This window comes from Stegostoma tigrinum, chromosome 15, assembly GCF_030684315.1.
Source record: "Stegostoma tigrinum isolate sSteTig4 chromosome 15, sSteTig4.hap1, whole genome shotgun sequence".
In the NCBI taxonomy this organism is placed as follows: domain Eukaryota; kingdom Metazoa; phylum Chordata; class Chondrichthyes; order Orectolobiformes; family Stegostomatidae; genus Stegostoma; species Stegostoma tigrinum.
Window position 1 is genome coordinate 73,681,779 of NC_081368.1, and position 21,978 is coordinate 73,703,756.

The window sequence follows — 21,978 nt, forward strand, 5'->3', positions numbered from 1 at the left end:
GTCAGCTTTTGTGCTCCTGAGATGCTGTTGGGCCTGCTGTATTCATCCAGCCTCACATTTTATTATCCTGTAATCCTAAACTAAGCTAGTTGTACCCCTGCCACAAGCTGACCCATAACTGTCCAAACCTTTCTTATTCAGGTACTTATCCAAATGTCTTTTAAAGGTTGTAATTGTGCCCACATTCTCCACATCCTTAGGAAGTTCATTCCTCATACGAACCACCCGCTGTTTAAAAAAAAAAGAAATTGCACCTCATGCCTTTTTTAAAAATCTCTCTCCTCTCACCTTAAAACTGTGACCCCTAGTCTTGAAATCCTGCATCCTAGGGAAGAGACAACTACCAGCACTCACTGACACATTGAGGAACAAATATGTAGGCAGATTGTGGAAAGAGATAATAACAACAGGGTTGTCACAGTGGGTGACTTTAACTTCTCCAATATTGACTGGCACTCCCTTAGCAAGAAGCTTGGATGGGGCAGAATTTGTTAAGTGCACCCAAGAAAGTTTCTTGAAACAATATGCGGATAAGTCCAACTAGAGAAGGGGCCATTACTGGCCCTGTACTGGCTGATGAGCCTGGCCAGGTGACTGACCTTTCAGTGGGAGAGCATTTTGGAAACAGTGTTTGTAACTACTTAAGTTTTAAGATAGCTGTGAATAAGGACAAGTCAGGACTTTGCAGGCAGGTACTGAACTGGGGAAGAGCAAATTATGTCAGAATTAAGCAGGAGTCGGAATGTTAATTGGGAAGAGCTCTATTGAAGTGAGTCCACATTCGACATATTGGAGCTGTTTAAAGACTGGCTGGGGAAAGTTCAAGACCAGCATGTTCCAGTGAGACGAAGGACAAAGATGGCAAGGTAAGGGACATCTTGGAAAATGAGGGAAGCTGTCAATTTAGTCAAAATGAAAAAGGAAGCATATGTAAGGTTCAGGAAGCTAAAATTGGACATGATCCTTGAGGAATATAAAGAAAGCAGGAAAGAACTCAAGCAGAGAATTAGGACAGCAAGGAGGGGCCATGAAATGACCTTGGCAAGTAGGGTTAAAGAGACCACTCAAAGATAAAGGAGGGAACTTGTGCTTGGAGGCAGAGGATGTGGGTGAGATCCTAAATGAGTACTTGCATCACTGTTCACCCAGTGAAGGATATGGAAGATAATGAGATTAGTATGGAGCATGCTAATATGCTACAGCATTTTGAGATCAAGAAAGAAGTTGGGTCTGTTGAAGAGTGTTGAGGTAGCAACATCTGGTAAATGTCTTCTGAACCGTTTCTAAATTTTACAATCTCCTTCCTATAACTGGGTGATTGGAACAGGCTACAATATTCCAGAAGAAGCCTCACCAATGTCCTGTATAACCTAAACATGACTTCTCAACTCCTATACCTGAAGGACTAGGCACTGAAAGCAAGTGTGCTAAACACCTTTTTAACCACCCTGTCACTATGTGATGCAAACTTCAAAGAATTATGTGCCTGAACACTCCAATCCAGTCTTCCTTCATGTCACTCATGCTATCCTGGGTATCAGTCTGGTGAATCTTTGCTGGACTCCCTCAATAGCAAGAATGTCCTTCCTCAAACAAGGCCCTGTCGAACTGCAGCAAGACATACTTACTCCTAAACTCGGATCCTCTTGCTGTGAAGGCCAGCATGCCATTAGTTTCCCTTACCGCCTGCTGCACTTGCATGCCAGCCTTTAGTGACTGTTTCACCGTGACATCCAGGTCTCATTACACCTCACCTTTTTCTAATTTGCCACCATTCAGATAATTAACTGCTTCACTTTGCCACCAAAGTGGATAACCTCACCTTTATCCACAAAATATTGCATTTCACCAGTGTTTTCCCACAAGTTAGTCTGTCCAGGTCACCCTGCAGCCTCTTAGCATCCTCCTCACAGCACACACTTCCACCCAGCTTAGCATCATCTGCAAATTTGGAGATATTGCATTCAATTCATTTGTCTAAATCTTTAATCATAGAATCCTTGTAGCGGTGAAACAGGCCATTCGGCCCAACAAGTCCATACTGCCGCTCCGAAGAGCTTCTCACCCAGACCCATTCCCCAACCCCTGCATTTCCTGTGTGTAACCCACCTAACCTAAAAATTCTTGGGCAATCAAAGAAGGGGAATTTATCATATCCAATCATCCTACCTTTGGACTGTGGGAGGAAACTAGAGCACCTGGAGGAAACGCACACAGGGACAGCACAGTGGCATAGTGGTTAGCACTGCTGCCTTACAGCGGCAGGGACCCGGGTTTGATTCCAGCCTTGGGGAACTGTCTGTTTGGAATTTGCACGTTCTCCCTGTGTCTGCGTGGGTTTCCTCCCATAGTCCAAAGATGTGTGGGTTAGTGGATTGGCCATGCTAAATTGCCTGTACTGTTCACGGAAGTGTAGATTAAGTGGGTTATAGGGGGATATGTCAGGGTGGGTGTTCTGAGGTTCAGTGTGGACTTGTTGAGCCGAAGAGCCTGTTTCCACACTAGGGATTTTATGATTCTATTGATTCACACAGACATGGAGAGAATGTGAAAACTCCACACGACAGTCGCCCAAGGCTGGAATTGACCCCAGGTCCTTGGCACTGTGAGGCAACAGTGCTAACCACTGAGCCACCATGCCACACTTATAACGTATATTGTAAACATCAGGGGGTCACAGCACCGAACCCTGCAGCACCCCACTCATCGTCTGCCACTCTGAACAGGACCCATTAATTCCAACTCTCTGCTTCCTGTCTGCCTACTAGTTCTCTTACCATGTCAATACAATACTTCTGATATGGTGAATTTTAATTCTGCTTATTGATCTTTTGTGAGGGACCTTGTCAGCGCCTACTGATTTATCCTTGTCCACTCTACTGGTCACATCCTCAAAACACTCAAGATTTTCAAGCATGATTTCCCTTGAATGATTCCATGCTGACTTGAATTGATCCTTTCACTGCTTTCTAAATGCTCAGTTATTACATCCTTAATAATTCGCTCCAGCATTTTCATCACTACTGATGTCAGGCTAACCGGCTTGTAATTCTCCTTTTTATTTCTGTCCTTTTGTAAAATGTGGCATTAAGTTAGCTACCCTCAGTCCATTGGAACTCTTCCAGAGTCTTTAGAATGATGGAAAATAATTACCAATGCATCCAGTATTTCTAGAGCCACTTCCTGAAGTACTCTGGGATGCACAGCATCAGGCGTGGGTACTTTATTGGATTTTAATCCCATCAATTTTCCAAATACCATCTCCTCACTAGTAAGGATTTCCTTGAGTTCCTCCTTCATGCTTGATCCTCTGTCCCCTAGCATTTGCAGAAGATTACTTGCGTCCTCCTTAGTGAATACAGATCCAGACAATTTCTGCAACTGGTCTGCTGTCTCTTTGTTGTCCATTATGAATTCATGTGATTCCGACTATTAAGGGACCTACATTTATCATTTTCAGTTCCTATCTCCTCACGTATCTAAAAAAACTTTTGCAGTCAGGTTTAATGTTTTCTGCAACCTTACTGTTGTTTTCTATTTTCCCTTTCCAGATTAAACCCATTGTCCTGTGCTGAATTTTAAATTTCACCCAAACCTCCAGGTTTCCTGCTTTTTCTAGCCAATTGATCTGTCTCCTCTTTGGCTTTCACACTCTTTGATTTCCCCTTATTAGCTGTGGTTGAGTCACCTTCCGTGTTTTACACCAGACAGGGATTACGATTAGATTGCCTACAGTGTGGAAACAGGCCCTTTGGCCCAACAAGTCCACACCGCCCCTTGGAGCATCCCACCCAAACCCAAACCCATCCCCATCCCCCTATAACCCACACACCCTTGAACACTACGGGCAATTTAGCATGGCTGCTCCACCTAGCCTGCACATCTTTGGGCTGTGGGAGGAAACCGGAGCACCCGGAGGAAACCCACGCAGACACGGGGAGAATGTGCACACTCCACACAGTTACCTGAGGCTGAAATCAAACGCAGGTCCCTGGAGCTGTGAGGCTGCATTGCTAACCACTGAGCCCACCGTGCCTCAACAATTGTTGAAGCTTATCTGTGTGTTCTTTAAATGTCTGCCATTGCTTATCCACTGTCAACCCCTTAAATATCCTTGGCCGTCTTGTCTTTGCCAATGCATGGTCTCATACCATCAAAATTAGCTTTCTTTAAGTTCAAGACCCTAGTCAAAGTCACCCATAATAACTGCTGTACCCTTACTGCACACGTCTCTAAATTCCTGTTTGATGCCATCCCCAACCCCTCAGCTACTGTTTGGTGCTCTGTACCCAACTTCCACTGATGTTATTTTCCCTTTGGTATTCTGCAGTTCCATTCTTACTCATTCCATATTGCCAAGGCTATTGTCTTCACTATTGTGTTAATCTCCTCCTTAACCAGCAACGCTACTTGACCTCCCTTTCTTTTCCATCTGCCTTTCCTGAAAATTCAATACCCCTGGATGTTTAGTTCACATCCTTAGTCATCCTGAGCCAGGTCTCTGATCCCAGTTACATCGTATGCGATAATAACTGTCTGTACAGTCAGTTCATCCACTTTATTATACATGCGTCTTGCATTGAGACAGAGAGCATTGAGACTATTTTTATAATTACTGTACTGCCCTTTTTGATTTTTATCTTTGGTTTCTCTGACTCCACTTTCACATTTTCCCTTGCTACCTTTTGTTTCTGTCCCCACTTTACTTCCCTCTGACTTCCTGCAATGGTTCCCATCCCCGTGCCATATTAGTTCAAACCGTCCCCAAGCAGCAGAGTCAGCCATGGTGCCACGAACCTGGCTGCAGTCATCTGCCCCTGGTGAGCCATCTCCTTCAACAGTATCCAAAATGGGTTATCTGTTTTGGAGGGGGATGACCGCAGGGGACCCGTACACTGTCTTCCTACTCTTCCTCTGTCTGTTGGTCACCCATTCCCTATCTTATTCAATAATTTTTTTTCTGCAGTGTGACCAATTTACTGAATGTGCTATTCAGAATTTCCTCATCCCACATCACACAGAAAGAGCATAATATGGGTCTGGGATCTCCTGCCATGACTTAGCGTTAAATTAACTTATCAACAGCAGCGAAGCCAGGAGAAAAGAAAAGCTACTTGCCATGCACCAGCCACACACTCACTGTGATATGGATCAAATTCCTTCTACTACTCCTTTGCCTTCGTGCCTTTAGGAACTGCAGTAGTCAACTCCTCCTCCAACTGATGCTGCCCCTGGCTCACTCGTGCCCTTTTATCTGGGCCTCGATCTCCCAACTCCCCTCCTCCTCTTCCCACATTTAGCTTAACTCTCCATGCTTTACTCTGTGCAGCAAGCACTCTGTGCTGGTAGTACATTAGGTCTGGCTTTTATACCTTTGGCCTGTCATGCTTCTCTCAAATTCTCCTGGAATCCAGTGCAGTCACTTCTCACTAGTGTCCACTATTGGATGCTGTTGCCGTTGCTAGAGCACCAAGTCCGCTTCGACCCCTTCACAGATGTGGTGAGTCAGTTGACTTCTCCTGGAATCCAGTGCAGCCACTTCTCATTAGAACCCACTGTTGGATCTTCTCTGATTTTTGAGTGAGGCAAGGCCATACGTAGCAGAGGTGCTTGCAAAAAAGGTATAGGCAAGTCTGTCCAACCTCAGTGGTGAGGAAACTATTGGAAATAATTGTGCCGGGTGAATAAATCTCCACTTGAAGATTCAGGGATTAAAAAACAATCAGCATAGTTTTGTTTAGGGGAAATCACATCTAACCAACTTATTTTGAAGAGGTGATCTGGTGTGTAATGACGGAAATGCATTTGATGTAGTCTACTTGGACTTGAGCAAGACCTTTTGTAAGCCTCGTGTCTCGTGGGATTCTGCAGGGATCAGTGATAGGACCCTTGCTGTTTGCAGTGTGTATGAATATTAACTGTATGAGGGTTGACCAGGAATTTTGTAGATGATATGAAAATTGGTATGATTGTAAATAGTGAGTAGGATAGCCAGAAATTATAGTAGGGTACAGATGGACTGGACAGATGTACTAATCAGTGGCACTAGAATTCAGTTCAGATAAATGATTCAAAGGGGCAGGACCAAAACAGGCAAAGGAATACATGCTGAACAGTCGGACCCTGGGAAGCAATGGGAATCAGAGGGATCTTGGTGTGCATGTGCATTGATCCCTTAAGGTATCAGGTAATGTGGATAAAGTGGTTTACAAAAGCACGTGGGACACCTGCTTTTATTAGCTGAGAAATTCTATTCAAGAGCAGGGAGGCTCTGCTGGAACTGTATTGAAAAGGTGGTTAGATTACAGTTAAAGTATTGTGTGTAGTTCTGAAATATACATTGTAGGAGGAATATGATTGCACTGGAGAGGATGCAAAAGAGATTTACTGGGATGTTTCCTGGGTTGAAAAGTTGTGATTCTGAAGAGAGATTGGATAGACTGGGGTTGTTTTCCTTTGCGGGAGGTGGCGGTAGGTGTAATTGAGATGTGTAAAATTGAATGGAGTTACAAGGGTAGACGGAAGGGAACTCCTTGGTACAGCGATCGATGACCAGGGAGTGTAGATTTGAGATAAAGAGTACAAGGTTTAGAGGGAAATGAGGATGTTTTTTTCCATGTAGAGGATAGTGGGAATGTGGAATTCACTCCCTGTGAGGGTGGTGAAGGCAGAAACACTCAAAATTTAAGAGGTATTTTGATGAGCACTTGTGATGTGTAGGCATACAAAGCTATGAGCCAAGTGCCCAAATCACATTAGTTTAGTTAGATGGTTGTTTTTGCTCAGTGTAGGCTGTGCTGTAGACCTCTGTGACTGGATAGTTCTGGCTCAGACCCAGTTTTTTTTTAAAAAATATTCATTCCTGGGATTTGAATGTCACTGGCTAGGCCAGCATTTATTGTCCAACTGCAATTTCCCAGAGGGCAGTTAAGAATAAACCACGTTTCTGTAGGTCTGGAGTCACAGGTGGGTCAGAGCAAGTCAGGACGAATTTTCCTTCTTTGAAGGATATTAGCGAACCAGATGTTATTATTCTAGCTAATAAAGTGTGAAACTGGATGAACACAGCAGGCCAAGCAGCATCTCAGGAGCACAAAAGCTGACGTTTCGGACCTAGACCCTTCATCAGAGAGGGGGATGGAGTGAGGGTTCTGGAATAAATAGGGAGAGAGGGGGAGGCGGACCGAAGATGGAGAGAAAAGAAGATAGGTGGAGAGGAGAGTATAGGTGGCGAGGTAGGGAAGGGGATAGGTCAGTCCAGTGAAGACGGACAGGTCAAGGAGGTGGGATGAGGTTAGTAGGTAGGGGATGGAGGTGCGGCTTGGGGTGGGAGGAAGGGATGGGTGAGAGGAAGAACAGGTTAGGGAGGCAGAGACAGGCTGGGCTGGTTTTGGGATGCAGTGGGGGGAGGGGAAGAGCTGGGCTGGTTGTGTGGTGAATTCCTTTACTGCTCAAAAATCTCTCTTTGCCTTAAAAACATCCAATAAGGTAGCCTCAACTGTTTCACTGGGCAGGGAATTACACAGATTCACAACACTTTGGGTGAAGAAGTTTCTCCTCAACTCAGTCCTAAATCTACTCCCCGTTATTTTGAGGCAATGTCCCTTAGTTTTAGTTTCACCTGCCAGTGGAAACAATCTCTCTGCTTTTATTTTATCTGGTCCCTTCATAATTTTATTTGTTTTTGTAAGGTTCTCCCCTCCCCATTCTTCTAAATTCCAATGAGTGTATTCCCAACCTATTCAATCTTTCCTCATAAGCCAACACTTGCAACTGCGAAATAACTTTGCGAATCTTGGAGGCAACAGCAGGCAGAAGGGATTAGTTTAAATTGGTGTCATGTTCAGCACAACATTGTCGGCCGAGGTGTCTGTACCTGTGCCATACAGTTGTATGTTCTGTGTTCCTCTGTACCCCTTCTAGTGCCAGCACATCCTTCTTAACTGTACATAGTATTCCAGGTGTGACCTCACCAACACGCTATACAGCTGTAGTATTACCTCCCAGTTTTTATCCTTCATTCCTCCAGCAATAAAGGACAATATTCCATTTGCCTTCTTTTAGTGATTCACGCACAAGGACACCCAGGTTCCTTTGCAAAGCAGCATGCTGTAATTTTTCACCATTTAAATAATAGTCCATTTTGCTGTTATTCCTACTAAAGTGGATGACTTTACATTTAGCAACATTGTATTCCATCCACAACAACAACAATAACAGAGTTGCTAGAAAAGTTCAGCAGGTCTGGCAGCATCTGTGAAGGAAAAAACAGAGTTAACCTTTTGAATCCGGTGGCCCTTCCTCAGAACCTGTTCTGAGGAAAGGTCACTGGACCTGAAATGTTAACTCTGTTTTTTCCCTCACAGATACTGCCAGACCTGCTGAGCTTTTCCAGCAACTTTGTTTTTGTTCCTAATTTAGTGTCCACAGTTCTTTTGGTTTTTATTGCATTGCATCCATTAGACATTTGCCCACTCACTTAACCTATCTGTATCCCTCCACAGACTTTGTGTCCTCCGCACACTTTGTTCTACCTCTAGTGTCATCTATGAACTTGACACAAGACGTTTGGACCCCAATTCCAAGTCATCTATGTAAATTGTAAACAGTCGTAGGGGAATCGACAGGAGATTTTGTGGTCAGGATCAGGATTCCCGGAAGGTATGTTGCCTCCCTGGTGCCAGGGTCCGGGACATCTCCAATCGGGTGTTCTAAAAGGGGAGGGCGAACAGCCAGAAATCGTGTTACATATTGGCACGAATGATATAGCCAGAAAAAGGATTGAGGATATAAAAAGTGATTTCAGGGAGTTAGGATGGAAGCTGCAAAGCAGGACGAACAGAGTAGTGTTCTCTAGTTTACTACCGGTGCCACGAGATAGCGAGGCGAGGAACAGGGAGCGGGCGCAGCTTAACACGTGGCTGCGCAGCTGGTGTAGGAGGGAGGGCTTCAGATATGTAGATAATTGGGATGCCTTCTGGGGAAGGTGGGACCTGTACAAGAAGGACGGGTTGCATCTGACCTGGAAGGGGACCAATGTCCTGGGTGGAAGGTTTGCTTGAGTAGTTCGAGAGGGTTTAAACTAGTATGGCAGGGAGTTGGGAACCTGAGCTGTATACCGGAGGTGAGAGTTGATGCAGGTGAGGCAATAGCAAGAGGTAGACCAGCTAGTGGGAAGGATTTTCCTGGGAAGGAACCAAGGGATCAGTTAAAGTGTGTTTGCTTTAATGCAAGGAGTATCAGGAATAAAAGTGATGAACTTAGAGCATGGATCAGTACCTGGTGCTATGATGTTGTGGCCATAACAGAGACATGGGTTTCTCAGGGGCAGGAATGGTTGCTGGATATTCCAGGGTTTAGAGCATTTAAAAAGAATAGGGAGGGGGGGAAAAGAGGAGGGGGTGTAGCACTACTAATCAGAGAGGGTATCACAGCTACAGAAGCTTCCTTTGTCGAGGAAGATCTGCTTACTGAGTCAGTATGGGTGGAAATTAGGAACAGCAAGGGAGTAGTCACCTCGTTAGGGGTTTACTACAGGCCCCCCAATAGCAGCAGGGAGATTGAAGAAAGCATAGGTCGGCAGATTTTGGAAAAGTGTGGACGTAGTAGGGTTGTTGTAATGGGTGACTTTAACTTTCCCAATATTGATTGGAACCGCCTTCGAGCAGAAGATTTGAATGGAACTGTTTTTGTAAGGTGTGTTCAGGAGGGTTTCCTAACTCAGTACGTTGACAGTCCGACGAGGGAAGAGGCCATTCTAGACTTGGTGCTCGGAAACGAGCCGGGGCGGGTATCAGATCTTGTGGTGGGAGAGCATTTTGGTGATAGTGACCATAACTGCCTCACATTCTACATAGCTATGGAGAAGGAGAGGATGAGGCAAAATGGGAGGATATTTAATTGGGGAAGAGGAAACTATGATGCGATTAGACATGAGTTAGGAAGCATGGACTGGGAGCAATTGTTCCATGGTAAAGGCACTATAGACATGTGGAGAATGTTTAAGGAACAGTTGTTGCGAGTGATGAATAAATATATCCCTCTGAGACAGGCAAGAAGGGGTAAGATAAAGGAACCTTGGATGACGAGAGCGGTGGAGCTTCTCGTCAAAAGGAAGAAGGTAGCTTACATAAAGTGGAGGAAGCTAGGGTCAAGCTCAGCTCTAGAGGATTACAGGCAGGCGAGGAAGGAGCTCAAAAATGGTCTGAGGAGAGCCAGGAGGGGGCACGAGAAAGGCTTGGCAGAACGGATTAGGGAGAACACAAAGGCATTTTACACATATGTGAGGAATAAGAGAATAGTCAAAGAAAGAGTAGGGCCGATCAGGGATAGCATAGGGAACTTGTGTGTGGAGTCTGAGGAGGTAGGGGAAGCCCTAAATGAGTTTTTTGCTTCTGTCTTTACGAAAGAAACGAACTTTGTAGTGAATGAAACCTTTGAAGAGCAGGTGTGCATGCTGGAATGGATAGAGATAGAGGAAGCTGATGTGCTGAAAATTTTGTCAAACCTTAAGATTGACAAGTCGCCAGGCCTGGACCAGATTTGTCCTCGGCTGCTTTGGGAAACGAGAAATACAATTGCTTCGCCACTTGCGAAGATCTTTGCATCCTCGCTCTCCACTGGAGTCGTACCTGAGGACTGGAGAGAGGCAAATGTAATTCCTCTCTTCAAGAAAGGAAATAGGGAAATCCCCGGCAATTACAGGCCAGTAAGTCTCACGTCTGTCGTCTGCAAGGTGTTAAAAAGGATTCTGAGGGATAGGATTTATGACCATCTGGAAGAGCATGGCTTGATTAAATGCAGTCAACACGGCTTTGTGAGGGGCAGGTCATGCCTCACAAACCTTATCGAGTTCTTTGAGGATGTGACTAGAAAAGTTGATGAGGGTCGAGCTGTGGATGTGGTGTATATGGACTTCAGCAAGGCATTTGATAAGGTTCCCCATGGTAGGCTCATTCAGAAGGTCAGGAGGAATGGGATACAGGGGAACTTAGCTGTCTGGATACAGAATTGGCTGGCCAACAGAAGACAGTGAGTGGTAGTAGAAGGAAAATATTCTGCCTGGAAGTCGGTGGTGAGTGGTGTTCCACAGGGCTCTGTCCCTGGGCCTCTACTGTTTGTAATTTTTATTAACGACTTGGATGAGGGGATTGAAGGATGAGTCAGCAAGTTTGCAGACGACACAAAGGTTGGAGGTGTCGTTGACAGTAGAGGGCTGTTGTAGGCTGCAGCAGGACATTGACAGGATGCAGAGATGGGCTGAGAGGTGGCAGATGGCGTTCAACCTGGATAAATGCGAGGTGATGCATTTTGGAAGGTCGAATTTGAAAGCTGAGTACAGGATTAAGATAGGATTCTTGGCTGTGTGGAAGAACAGAGGGATCTTGGTGTGCAGATACATAGATCCCTTAAAATGGCCACCCAAGTGGACAGGGTTGTTAAGAAAGCATACGGTGTTTTGGCTTTCATTAGCAGGGGGATTGAGTTTAAGAGTCGTGAGATCTTGTTGCAGCTCTATAAAACTTTGGTTAGACCGCACTTGGAATACTGCGTCCAGTTCTGGGCGCCCTATTATAGGAAAGATGCGGATGCTTTGGAGAGGGTTCAGAGGAGGTTTACCAGGATGCTTCCTGGATTGGAGGGCTTATCGTATGAAGAGAGGTTGACTGAGCTCGGACGTTTTTCATTGGAGAAAAAGAGGAGGAGAGGGGACCTAATTGAGGTATACAAGATAATGAGAGGCATAGATAGAGTTGATAGCCAGAGACTATTTCCCAGGGCAGAAATGGCTAACACGAGGGGTCATAGTTTTAAGCTAGTTGGAGACAAGTATAGAGGGGTGTCAGAGGCGGGTTCTTTACACAGAGTTGTGAGAGCATGGAATGCGTTACCAGCAGCAGTTGTGGAAGCAAAGTCATTGGGGTCATTTAAGAGACTGCTGGACATGCATATGGTCACAGAAATTTGAGGGTGCATACATGAGGATCAATGGTCGGCACAACATCGTGGGCTGAAGGGCCTGTTCTGTGCTGTACTGTTCTATGTTCTATGTTCTAACACCTATCCCTGAGGCACACCACTAGCCACTGATTGCAAACCGGAAAAACACCCATTTATCCCCACTTGTTGCCTTCTGTTAGTTACCCATGCTGATCCATGCAAATACCTTATCCGTAATGAGGTGTACCTTTATCCTATGCGGCAGCCTTTTGTATGGAACCTTGCTTTCTGGACGAATGCATCTTGTATGTCACTACTCTTGTACTCAGATTCTCTTGTGACAAAGGTTAACGTTCCACTCACCACCTTGATAGTTGACTACTTCTACAGGTTCACCTTCTGTAACTTATTGACAACAACATCCAAGACTATTTACATATCTATTTTCCCATCTCTAACTATTTAAGAAATAATCTGCACATCTCTTCTTCCTACCAGAGTGGAGTTTCTACCTTTAATTTCATGTGCCATATTCTTGACCCATCACTAAACCTGGCGAAATCCTCCTGAAAATGTTTTACATCTTCCTCATATCAAACACTCCTGCTTAGCTTTATATCACCTACAAATTTAGACATATTACATTTGTTCCTGCAGGATCCTTCTGAAGATCCAAATAAGCTGTATTCATTGATTCCTGTTTATTAGTTTTGTTAGCAATATCTTCAAAAGAATTCCAACAAGTTTGACAAACATGACTTTGCAGTCATGATTTTGTTGCTGATTGGGCACAATCAGATCATTTTTATCAAAGCATCTAATTATCACAGCCTTTGGTGTTTAATCTGTGTAACTCATTGCTCCTCCAGAAGGTCGTAGAGGCCAAGTGAATGAATATATGTAAGGCAGAGATACATTCTTGATAGTAAGGGGATCAATGGTTGCAAGCAGAAAGCAGAATAAGGTTGAGAAACGAATCAGCCATATCAATTGGCAGAGCAGACTTGATGGGCTGAATGGCCTAATTCTGCTCCTGTGTCTATGATCTTTATGATAGATTCAAGCATTTCCCTACCACAGATAAAATGCTGAAGACTCTGTAACTCTGATTTATCCTTTGCACCTTGTGTACAGTTCTGGTCACCACATTACCAAAAGGATGTGGAAGCTTTGGAGAGGGTGCAGAGGAGGTTCACCAGGATGTTGCCTGGTATGGACAGTGCTAGCTATGAAGACAGGTTGAGTAGCTCAGGATTATTTTCATTAGAAAGACGGAGATTGAGGCGGGGACCTGATTGAGGTCTACAAAATCATGAGTGGTATAGACAGGGTGGATAGCAAAAAGCTTTTTCCCCAGAGTTGGGGACTCAATTACTAGGGGTCATGTGTTCAAAGTGAGAGGAGGAAAGTTTAAGGGAGATATGCGTGGAAAGTTCTTTACACAGAGGGTGGTGGGTGCCTGGAACGCGTTGCCAGCGGAGGTGGTGGACACAGACACGTTAGCGTCTTTTAAGATATATTTGGACAGGTACATGGATGGGCAGGGAGCAAGTGGACACAGACCATTAGAAAATAGATGACAGGTTAGACAGAGGATCTTGATCAGCACAGGCTTGGAGGGCCGAAGGGCCTGTTCCTGTGCTGTAATTTTCTTTGTTCTTTGTTAAGCAGTGGGGTGACACTTGCAAGTTTCCAATCTGCAGGAATGATTACCAATGCATCGAGCTTCTCCGCCGCTGCCTCTTCAACACTCTGGATTGTAACTGTCAACACTCAGGGACTTATCATTTTAACCCCATTAATTTCTAATACAGAACCTCCTTAATAATACTAATTTTCTTCATTTCCTCATCCTCTTGTCACTTGGATCTCTAATTATGAGAGATTTCTTGTACTATCCTCAGGGAAAGCAGACACAAAGTAATCATATAGCGAATTCACCATTTCTCTATTCCCCATCATAGATATTCCTGATTCTACTTTTAAGACACCCACATTAATCTGAACCAAAGATTTCTGATTACATGCCTGTAAAAGCTTTTGCAGTCAATTCTTGTGTCTCTTGCTATGTTCATTAGATTATTCTATGGGGTTATCTCAGCAGCGTCAGGTACAAGTTACAATCATTTATTCTTTGCCAATAGGTTGGGAGAGCTCTGCCTCAGATTCTGAATCAGTACTCTGCCCAACCAAAAAATCATCAGACGTCCATACGTTGAGAAGCACTTAGGCGGTACGTTACTTGAATTCCAGTATGGTCTGTTTACATTAATCAAAATACAGGCTCCTGGGGGCTGGGTATCTGGTATCTCTGATTTAATCTACTTTTTCCAGATGCTGCCATAAACTCTTATCTGGAGCCTGTTTGTTGTTATTTTTATTAATCTTGTAGCCTTGTGAGGCCAGTTACATCTCCTCTATCATCATGTTGAGGAGCTCAGAGTGGTAATGAAGTTACGAGGTATTCAAGCTACTGATGAAGACTCAGATTATGATCAGTTCGGCAACACAAGCGCTTAGCTGTCTGGCTTGTGTGACTGCTACATGGGAAGAGAATTATGGTTGTAAGAACTTTTTTTGAGGTTTTTTAGTGCTGGAGCTGATTTCCTTGATTTCTTGGAGCAGTAATTACAGTTTATACAAGTTTTTGCTTTGTTTTTGGAACGTTTTTTAAAAAAAATCAATAACTACAATACTTTAAATGGGAGGAAAGAGAGAGACCCAGAATTTTGGGAGAGACCATGTGCGAGATCAGAGGATGGCTCCAGAGTTCATCAAAAAACCAAGCAGCAAAGTTCCAACAGCTGACTGCCTGCAAAAGTCCAAACATCTTTGGAAATCAGAGCTCTGTCCAAGAAAAACAAACAGTGAAATTTACTTTATTATCAAAACTGCTGACTGTTAGGAGTGTCAGCAGCTAAGTGTTTGTTTTTAAGGCATGTGAAACTTATAAATCTTATTCGTTTTTTTGTAAACCTAGAACAGTGGGTAGGGTGAGAGTACTTTTTCCATGTTTTACTGAGATCTGACTCAATTTTTAAAAAAATGAAAGTATTAAGTTATCCTAGAGCAGTGTTTTTAGAGCAGCAAGACTGCTGTATTTTGCGTCTGTAGATTAAGGTGCAGAGATAGCCATTATAATAGTAATGTGCTCTTCCTGTTGAATGTGGGAGATTTGGGAGAATTTCGGTGTTTCTGATAATTTTGACTACGGGGAAACATTTTTGGTTGTGAATCCTATCGCATAGTATGGATTGTTTGGAGCGACAGTTAGAAGGAAGGAGGAATTTTACAGGAACCAGGGGTTTGAAGGATGGCAGTTTCACGAAGCCACAGATGCAGTCAGGTAAATGGGCCACCTCTAGAAAATGTAGGAGAGGTAGGCAGGTAAATGCAGGAGTCTCCTGTGGCTATCTCCATCTCAAAAAAGTATGCTATAGTGGAAAATGTAGGGGGCGGTGGAATCCCAGGCGAGCACTGATAGCCAGGTTAACTGGTACTGTGACCAGTTCTACTGTAGCGATGGGTATATCAGGTTCCAAGCGATCAATGGTGATAGGGGACTCTCAGGTCAGGGGTACAGACATTTCTCCAGCTGACAGGCATCAGAATGGCATGTTGCCAAGGTCATCTTAGCAGGGTAGAGGAATCCAGAACTAGAGGGGATAGGTTTAAGGTGAGACGAGAAATATTTAAAAGGGAGTTGAGAGGCAACTTTTTCATGCAGAGGGTGGTCCATGTGTGGGATGAGCTGCCAGAGGAGGTGGTCACAGTTGGTACAGTTGCAACATTTAAAAGGCATCCGAATGGTACATGAATAGGAAGAATTTAGAAGGATATGGGCCAAATACTAGCAAGTGGGACCTGATTAATTTAGGATATCTGCTCGGCATGGACGAGTTGGACAAAAGGCCTGTGTCTGTGCTGTACATCTCTATGGCTGTGGCCTGCTGTGATGTTTGAATTTGTTTCATCCTAACTATCCTGAGTTCATGTTTACTGAGGTCTGTGCAAATTGCCCAAATGTATTTTATGTCTACCATTGCAGAAGAATTAATCTGACTCTCAGGTGTTCAATAAATGTTTCAGTTATCTGTAATTCCTGGAATACGTACATCATGTTGGAGTTTGTTGTTGATGCAGATCAAGCTTTACCTGTGGCTTAGCTGGTGCCTTGGCCTCCAATCCGGTTGATGTAGTGCGGACTCGTATGATGAACCAGAAAGTGCTTTCAGGGACTCATGTAATTTACAAGGGGACTCTGGATGGCCTTCTACAAGTAAGTCCCAGCTGGGGTTGTATCACTAATGGGAGCATAATATGATTCATTAACTGCTGAACTATTGTAAGAAACTGTTCACAGGTTTACAAATTAGAGTAGGCAGGAACTGAGTGCAATGTTCTTTCATGTCCACCAGAACCATGGATGGCAACCAAAACTATAAGACCGTGTGTGAGATTTGAGTAGAGCTCAGAATATGTTTGGATAGATCAGTTATCTTCCTAGTAATTCCTGTCGTGATTTGGAAGAAGCTGCTGGGAGACTTTGTAATCTATGTACTGACAAACAGCCTGTTCCTGAACACCTAACATCACTCATTTCTCTCTCCTCACCTCTCTACTGTCCTGTTCTTATTCTAATCTCCCTCTTCTACAGTCTCCTTTATTCTGTCCCTTTGTTCTCTCAAGTCTTTGTTTTCTTTCATGTTGTTCTTGCTCATTCACTCTCTCAGGCACACACTCACTCGCACGACTCTCGCACTCGCACTTGCGTACACAGTCACTTGCACTTGCGTGCCCACTCCCTCTCTCACACAGCCCCACACATCCACACTGTTGCTCACATATGGACACATGTATGCATGCATATGGGCACATGTATGCATGCACATGTACATATTTGGTGTGTTTTACATTTTTTTACCCACCATGAGGGAAGTTCAGTTTAAATGGATTTTAGCAAAGCTTTTGACAAGGTACCACCTGGGAGAATGATTGAGATGGTTAAAGCACATGGAATTCAGGGAAACTTGGTGAGTTGGATCAGAAACTGGCCTAGTAATAGGGCACAAACTATGCAGGTCTGATCACCTCACTACAGAAAGGATGTAGTAGCACTAAGGGAGATACAGAGGAGGTTTGCCAGCATGCTGCCTGGAACAATTGAGCTATAAGGAGAGACTGGATAATCGCATGAATTGTTTTCTTTAGGGCAGAGAAAGGTGATGAATGACATAATTGAGGTGTATTAGATTATGAGGGGTATGGACAGGGTAAATAAGGAGCATCTATTCCCCATGTTTGAAGGGCCAGTCACAAGGGGACATTGTTTTACAGTAAGGGACAGGAGACTCAGAGGAGGTTTGAGAAAGAACATTTACACTCAGGTTGGTAGGAATTTGGAATGCACTGCCTGGGAAGGTAGTGGAAGCCAGAAACCTTACCAGCTTTCAAAAAAAAAATTTGGATGAGCACTTGAAATATCATAACATTCAAGGATTTAGGACAGATGGGGAGGCAATAGCCTAGTGTTATTATTGCTGGACTGTTAACTCAGAGACCGATAATGTTCTGAGTTCGAATCCCACCACAGCAGATGATGAAATTTGATTTCAGTGAAAAATGCCTGGAATCAAGAATTGAGTGATAACTATGAATCTTGACATTTCGGGTCAGGACCCTTCTTCGGAAATGGAGGATGAGGATGGGGCTTGGGAAGGTAGGTGGGATGGTGATGGATGAGTGCAGGTAGACAGTGGCATGGATTGGTCAGTGAGGTGGGAGGAGTGGTTAGGTGCAAGAGAAGATGGACAAGTTTTCAGGTCAAGGAGGTGGGGATGATAGGGAGGCTCGATCATGGGATGAGGCCAGGGTGGGGAGATTTTAAAACTGGCAAAGCCCACATTGAGACCATTGAGTTGTAGATGACCAAGGCAGAATATGAGGTACTGCTCCTCATTGTGAACACTGGAGGAGACCCAGGATGGACATGTTGCCCAGAGAATGGGAGGAGGTGTTGAAATGGTTTACGACTGGAAGGTGTTGTCGTTTGTTGCAAACAGAGCGCAGATGTTCTGCAAAACGGTCTCTGAGCCTCTGCTTGGTCTCACTGAAGTAGAGGAAGCCACTTCGGGAGCAGCCGATGCAATAGACCACGTTGATGGATGTACAGGTGAACCTCTGTCAGACGTGAAAGGTTTGGGTAAAGGCGTAGGAGCAGTTATAGCACTTCTGCAGTTGCAGGGAAAGGTGCCAGGGGACTCGTGGGGAGTGTGGAGCTGACAAGGGAGTCGCAGAGAGCTGTGGAAAGCAGATAGGGGTAGAGAGGGAAATATATCTTTGGTTGTGGGGTCGGATTGCAGGTGGTAGAAGTGGCGGAGAGTAAAGTTGAGTTAAAGTTGATGAACTGTTCAAGCTTCTTGTAGGAGCACGAGACAGCTGCATTGCAGTCATCAAATGTAGCAGAGGCAGAGGTGGGGGATAGTGCCAGTGTAGCTGCAGAAGTTCCACGTATCCTACAAAGAAGCAGGCATAGCTTGGCCCATGCAGGTTCCTGTGGCCATCCCCTTAGTCCGTAGAAAGTGGGAGGAAGTAAGATCAACTTCTCCTTCAATTGCTGTTTTAATATTTTCTCTTTGTCTTGTTAGACATGGAAGACTGAAGGTTTCTTGGCTCTGTACAAAGGATTCTGGCCCAATTGGTTACGCCTGGGACCTTGGAATATCATTGTATCCTTTCTCCTCCACTTGATTGTCATTCACTTTGCTTTGAACAGTGTGCTGGCATCTTTCTTACATAATACAGGATCCTGCTAACATCATTGCAGATTGTATCTCCAGGCACAAGCCCCTTGATTATCTTCATCACCAGCCATCACCAATCATCACCACTTCTGTCCATACAGGAAAAGTCATGATTGCCATTGCAGTCAGTCCTCTCAACGTATATTGCTTTATTTTGTGAATGGTTTTAATGAGGCATTACAGCATAGTATGAGTGGGTTTCAGTTGGAACAGCACAGTCCCAGAGTTACCCCAGGAAGCGTATTCAATATTGAAATCAAATTGCCACTCTTAACTCATCCAATAATCTCCTCTCCCGGGCAGGATTATGAGAACCATGTGCAATATGAGAAAAGAAGGTTTGCCTTTTTATAAAACTTTCCATCACCTCAGAGTTATCCAAAATATGTAACAATTAATTAAGTACCTTTTGAAGAGTCGTCATCCCTCCTCTGTATTAGCAAGGTGGGAAGGACACCCCACTCTAACCCACCCCCAGCCATGCTCGTTTCATCCTCAGTAAGGACAATGGTAGCAGATTAACCAAAGTAATATGGATTCAGATCACAAACTGGGCCCTTCAGATTTGTGCAGCTCAGTACATTTCTGGGAAATTGATAATGAAGCTATCTGAAAAAATCTTCCTAGTACAGTTTGATGAGGTCGGGCTAGTTGAGGCTGAGCTGATACAATGATACAAATTATGAACCTATTCAACTGAGTTGTTTGAGGTTCTCATTTCTGTAGGGTGCTTGCTGACAACTTATTAACTTTATAATTAACAATAATTATATTGTGATTCCTTAACTGTGGCTTTCAGTTCTTCATTACATATGAACAGCTCAGAAAGATCCCTGTGTAATGTCCTGTTAATCTCTGCAACAGTGTTCTTCATGCTCACACTGCTGCCTGGCTTTTGTTTATTGACAGGAGGGAAGCATTCATTCACCCTGTTGCCTTCCACCCTTGTAGGGAGTTGCATGAATGTTACTGCCCTTGAATTCAAATACATTGTGTGGAAAAGATGACTTATGCACAGCGACCAATGGCTTTAACTTTCTGGTAGCAATTGAGAAGATTCATTGAATTAAAGTCTCAATTGATTTATGGTGATACTGCCAAATAGGAAACCACTCAACAGAAACGGGGTTGCGGGGTAGAACAACCCAACTGTGAATGTCAGGCTGCACGTACATACCCTCACACAATCACGTGCATTGCATGCTCAACACACAACTGGGAACGTGTCTATGGGGAGATGTGTGCGAATGTGGGGGTTACTCATAAAGAGGCCTTTTGCACTTGAAGCTAAACTTGCATTTGGACTGCCTTGAACTTTCTGGGCTTCAAAGGTTTGCCTGTGTCCTCATATTCGATGTCCTCATTAATGAGTATATTCATTAAGATCCCAAATCAGCATTTAATTACCAGTGATACAAATACAGATTTCTGTGACCCAGAACACATGGATTGTCAACAGAGCAGAGTGGTGCAGACTTGAAGGTGAGCTATTGGGTTTTGGGCCCCTCATCTTGCGCAGTGCAGAGGTTGAGATATACTGGGCTCAGACCTTAGAATGCCATTATGCACGACATAAGTGAATTTCTGTGCCTCGAGTCCTTCAACAAATATACATAAAGTTGAAGATAGGTTTCAGGATCTTGGGAGCCTTGGCCACATTCCACACAATGTTGATATGCCAAATCAATTAGTAGCACGGAACTTGCATTCGCTCTTTACAAAGTTGAAACTGGTTTGGAGGAGGAACATTTGAAGTGTATTGATAATTGGTGTATTATGTTCACATCACGAAGCCGCTTCTCAATTTTCAAGAACAACAATTCCTTAAGAATCAATCAAATTTACAATAGATCTTCAGTGTGATTTCTTTTAACATATTCCTGAAGGTCTAATTTTGAAGCTGGCTTTGCTTGCTGTTGAACTGGTTCATTCTGCTGAAAGGGTGATGCTTTAAACACCTGGTAATTTTGACACTGTCAATCCAGTTGGCAGACACTTCCCACCCTCATGCAGAACAGCCCTGCACTAAGAAATGAGCCTGCAGCCTGGTTTCCTATACAAAGATTTTTACTTTTACCTTGTCTACATGTTTGAGATGTTTACATGGTTATGCACCAGTGATAGGAGCTTAAATCATGGAGTCACCATTTGTTTTGCAGTTTGTTCATTGAGAAAAATTATGTCAGAGAAAAACAAATACTTGCCACTTGGTGACAGCCTCCATACAAATCTCAGCATCATTTCAGTATTAGATCGAACTCAGAAAGGTCATTTCAAAACAAAAAGAGATTCTCAAGTTGTTGAAGTATTTTTAAGCTGTTAATAACTAAAGCAGAGAGGTGTGCAAGCATTCATGGTTACTCATTTATTTTTGGGCCAATATGACATACCATTGGGAGCACTGAAGCTCTCCTCATGGATGAATTTTAAGAATGCTGCATGTCAGTGACGTTGCTGAGACCTGTCTGCGGGCACTGTGGCCTGTCTTGACCATGTCTGCAATCACAAGAGTCTCGAGGGAGCTGGTGACTTCTAGTTCAGGTATTACTGCAATGCAGCTGTTTGTATAGATTAGATTAGATTCCCTACAGCGTGGAAACAGGCCCTTCAGCCCAACAAGTCCACACCGCCCTTTGAAGCATCCCATCCAGGCCCATTTCCTCCCCCCTCTCCCCCCCCCCTCCCCCCCCCCCTCCCCCCCCCCCCCCCCTCTCTCTCTCCCCTCCCCCTCCCCCCCCCCCCCCCTCCCCCTCCCCCTCCCCCTCCCCCTCCCCCCCCCCCCCCCCCCTCCCCCTCCCCCTCCCCCTCCCCCTCCCCCTCCCCCTCCCCCTCCCCCTCCCCCCCCCCCCCCCCCCTCCCCCTCCCCCTCCCCCTCCCCCTCCCCCTCCCCCTCCCCCTCCCCCTCCCCCTCCCCCTCCCCCTCCCCCTCCCCCTCCCCCTCCCCCTCCCCCTCCCCACCCTGAACACCACAGGCAATTTAGCATGTTCAATCCACCTAGCCTGCACATCTTTGGAAACCGGACCACCCGGAGGAAACCCACGCCGACACGGGGAGAATTGCAAACTCCACACAGACAGTCGCCTGAGGTGGGAATCGAACCCGGGTCCTTGGTGCTGTGAGGCTGCAGTGCTAACCACTGAGCCACCGTGCCACCCCTGTATAATGTGGCCTCCTGATCCTCGTCAGGTTACACTCAACATGGGGATTGGGAAATCCTCTTGTGATAAGAGTGTT

General features: G+C 44.7%; 1 protein-coding gene across 1 annotated transcript in view; it reads left to right on the plus strand.

The window, feature by feature from the left end:
- slc25a14 (solute carrier family 25 member 14) overlaps positions 1–21,418 on the plus strand; it is a 75,209-nt gene extending 53,791 nt beyond the window's left edge. Inside the window, exons 7-9 of the mRNA XM_048544760.2 lie at positions 16,084–16,219; positions 18,588–18,668; positions 19,543–21,418. Of these exons, the coding sequence (XP_048400717.1) occupies positions 16,084–16,219; positions 18,588–18,668; positions 19,543–19,584 (259 nt within the window). The 3' untranslated portion in view covers positions 19,585–21,418. The remainder of the gene's footprint in view (positions 1–16,083; positions 16,220–18,587; positions 18,669–19,542) is intronic.
- The last annotated feature ends 560 nt before the right edge of the window (positions 21,419–21,978 follow it).